This window comes from Solanum tuberosum, unplaced genomic scaffold (genome assembly GCF_000226075.1).
Source record: "Solanum tuberosum cultivar DM 1-3 516 R44 unplaced genomic scaffold, SolTub_3.0 scf00072, whole genome shotgun sequence".
Taxonomy (NCBI): domain Eukaryota; kingdom Viridiplantae; phylum Streptophyta; class Magnoliopsida; order Solanales; family Solanaceae; genus Solanum; species Solanum tuberosum.
In genome coordinates, this window is record NW_006238999.1 from 1332312 (window position 1) to 1336238 (window position 3927).

The window sequence follows — 3927 nt, forward strand, 5'->3', positions numbered from 1 at the left end:
TATATATATATATATCACAACTTTGTGCCTCGTGTTCTTCTTCTTATAATTTGTAATTTCTTATTCATGCATGTCACTATATACATGGGTCGTTTGATTTGATGTATTAGGTATGGGATCGTAATATATGGTTTTTTGTTTGTAGGGAAACAAATTAATAATATCAGAATTGTTATGTGGAGAATAAATAATATAAGAGTTCGTTATTAATAGAAAAATAATTTTAATATCTCAAAAGGAAATATTCATATGTTTTATATAGATCGAGAAATTCCTTCTTCTTATGGTCTATATATTGTGATTGAGTTTCTTTCTTGATGATTTTTTGGTAGTTTACGTGTTCCTAGTTTTTATATTAAAAGAATTTGTTGAAATTTTAGGAATATATCTATATCGGATGATATTCTTAAGAAAAATGTCATTGACACACCTCAAACTTATGAGAATTCCCTACAGTTTATGTGATCAAATATTTTGCATAAAATTCTCAATAGTTATATGGTAAATAAATAATAGGGGAATTGTTTCTTAGGAACTATACATAGAATTGATGTCTCTACTCAATTAATAGTTATTATTTGAGAAAATCACTTTCTATATTGAAGAAAATTAGAATCAATTTTTTTTTAACTTTATGAAATAACAACTATAGTTAGTATTTGAGTAATCATCAGAGAAATCAACCTAAACTATCTATATTCGTAAAATCATTTTCATCTTTAGATATTCTTATCCATATATATCTAATGCACATATTATTTAATTCACTTTCTATATCGTATAAAATTATTCATAAACTCCCATATAACTTATATCACCCGTATTAGTTATACCATGTTTTACTTTCGATATTAAAATCCGTACAAGTTATATGCAGAATTTAATATCAAAAACCAAACATGGTTTCTATTTATTTCTTATATTCGTGTTGATGTGCAATTAAATGTGACTTTTTCCTATTTGTTTCATATTTTTAGATGGTCTGCAATTGCATCAAGATTGCCAGGAAGAACAGATAACGAAATCAAGAATTTTTGGCACACTCACTTGAAGAAAAGATTAGAATTAAAACAACACAATGATCTACCATCCACTATAACAAATGTATCACAAATATTGGATCAACATATTCCTTCAAACTATCTTCAAGATTCTCAAAATATTGTTGCCTATCATCCAACTTATTATCATGATCAAGAAGATATTCAAGAGAGTAATTCAAGTTCTCATCATGACACTCAATCAAACAAGGAAGAGAACATGCAATATTCAACAAATAATGAACATGGGGACATGACTAGTTTCAACAATGATATGGTTTTTTGGTATAATGTCTTCATGAGTTCTGGAAATAATGTGTCTGATGAGATCAGTTAGAGGCGAATATTTCAAGATCAAGAGTCAGTATATTCACAAAATAAGTGTGATTTTATTATGTTTACGTTTGAAATTTTCGTGTGATACATGTATACATATAGCTTGAGGCGAAAGTCTTAATGGGCCTAGGTTCAGTTGAACTCATCGAAATCGTTCTAGATCCCACCTCTAAATTAATTACTACTAAATTATGAGAGTTGTATTTCCACGAGATGTGTGTTTATATTTATCATCTAGTAATTTGAGATTGTTGGTATTTATATTTTTAGTAGTATGTAATCAATTAGGTTGTGAATTTTAATAAAATTGAAGAAAAAACACTTTAGTGTGCATGTTAGCCAGGGAAGAAAATGATTTCCATTGAAAAAAGATAAATTGTTTTTGTGTGCTTGGCTGAGTAGAATTAAAAACATGTAAAATATGACAGTGCTACAAGGCATATAATAGGGTATTAGGAAAATGTTGTAAAAACAATGACAACATGCATAGTACCGTAATTTCACAAGTGAGGTTTGACGATCGAAGGATAAAATGCACGTGACCTTATGTCTGTCTTTTTGTCTGGTAGAAAGGTTGCTTCTTATAAATCCTCGATCGACTCAAAAGAAATGTTTTTGAAGTAATAATGCAAGGAGTGAATGAAAACATTGTAAGCAATGGTGAATACTATTTCTACCGCTATTGATGAAGTCATGTCATATACCCACACTAGCTATGGAGTAATTAACTTGAGATAAGATATGGAAGCAGTATAACTATTATTTTCACGAATCGACTTAAGTCTTTCTCTCCTCGTACAATCTCGACTTCAATAAAGAGAGAATCCAGAGTTTACTACTATAATACAAGTAAAATAACTTGTGTTTTTAAGAGCAAGAAGTTCGCGTGGCCTAATGGATAAGGCGCTCGCCTCCGGAGCGGGAGATTGTGGGTTCGAGTCCCACCGTGAACGATTTTATTGTTTTCCACCACTCAGAGTCTTGTTTCTAGAGATTTTACTCTCTTTACAAGTAACTTGAGCCTTGTTTTTAGGAATTCTTGGACAAGTTCAAATTATCATCCTTACGAGTAACTTGAGTCTTGTTTCAAGAGATTCTTGCACGAGCTCAGTTTTCCATTCTTACGAGTAAACTTGAGTCTTATTTTTAGAGATTCTTGCACGAGCTCAATTACTCTCCTTACGAGTAACTCTAGCTTTCTTTTTAGAGATTCTTGCCGATATCAATTTGCTCTCATTACGAGTAACTCAAGCCTTGTTTTTTTTTGAATTATCACAAGAGCTCAATTATTACTGCCCTTACGAGTAACTTGAGCCTTGTTTTTAGGAATTCTTGGACGAGCTCAATTTACCATCCTTATGAGTAACTCGATTCTTGTTTTTGGAAAGTCTTGCATGAGCTCAATAACCATCCTTATGAGTTATAACTCGAGTCTTGTTTCTAGAGATTCTTGCACGAGCTCAATTTACCATCCTTATATTACGAGTAACTCGAGTCTTGTTTCTAGAGATTCTTGCACTAGCTCAATTACTCTCTTACGAGTAACTCGAGCCTTGTTTTTAGAGATTCTTACACAAGCTCAATAACCATCCTTATAAGTTATAACTCGAGTTTTGTTTCTAGAAATTCTTGCACGAGCTCAATTATATACATCCTTATGAGTACTGGATATATACTTGGTGGCTAAGAGAAGCTTAATGAGTCAATTTTTAAATCAAGACTTCTACTAGTTTGAGACAAAGATGTAATGATAAAAATAGTTATAGTTCTTTCCTTAGGTATTTTAGATGATACAAAGTGATGAAGTTACCCTTGATCAAAATATATCAATTGACATTACACTTATGTATAAATAGATATTTTAAAATCATATATATGTGTGTATTTTCTTTGTTATATTTGACTTTTTTTTTAATGAATATGCTGACTCTGTCATCAAATAGGAGATGAAAAAGTAGACAAATTCCATTATTTGGACTTAAAATTTTGAGGATTAGAAGGTAGAGATTGTAGTATATATTCAAATTCTAATCAATATGATCTTTCATTTGAATTAATTTTATTTGTTGTATGGGCCATATATAGTTGTCACACCTGAAGAGTATTGTGTTGTAGCAAAAATTACAATTTCGATAGAATTTAATAGATTTGGTCTAAGTTTTAGAATTCATATACTCAAAATTTCAGAACTCCACAATTTTAATGAAAATAAAGAAAGAATTAAAACTTGGAGACAAAATAAATCTGAAAAGGTAAATTTCGTTGTTTCACTAAAAGGAGAAATGTTCAATTTTTTTAGATTAATTAAGATAATACATTGCCACAAAGTTTCCTAATGTTTGATTTTAAATTAGATATGGAATACCCATAGTGAGTTTTATATGAAATATGACTACCACTTGAATGGAGTTGTCTGGTTCAAGCCCTGAATAATGATATAAAAAAACTTCTCTTTTAATAAGTCGTATGACATGACTTTGAATCAATGTCTCAATAAAATGACTAATTATTGTAACAAGAGGGGGGGAGGGGGGGGGGGGACAAAACTGTT

The 3927-nt window shown here is 30.4% G+C and overlaps 1 protein-coding gene and 1 non-coding gene across 2 annotated transcripts in view; both read left to right on the forward strand.

Moving 5' to 3' along the window:
* LOC102588336 (myb-related protein Myb4-like) overlaps window positions 1-1637 on the forward strand; it is a 3460-nt gene extending 1823 nt beyond the window's left edge. The window contains exon 3 of the mRNA XM_006345826.2: window positions 978-1637. Coding sequence (XP_006345888.1) covers window positions 978-1377 — 400 coding nt within the window. The 3' untranslated portion in view covers window positions 1378-1637. The remainder of the gene's footprint in view (window positions 1-977) is intronic.
* A 619-nt stretch (window positions 1638-2256) lies between these two features.
* On the forward strand, window positions 2257-2329 carry TRNAR-CCG (transfer RNA arginine (anticodon CCG)). Its single transcript has one exon. It is a non-coding gene; the product is annotated as a tRNA-Arg (tRNA).
* The last annotated feature ends 1598 nt before the right edge of the window (window positions 2330-3927 follow it).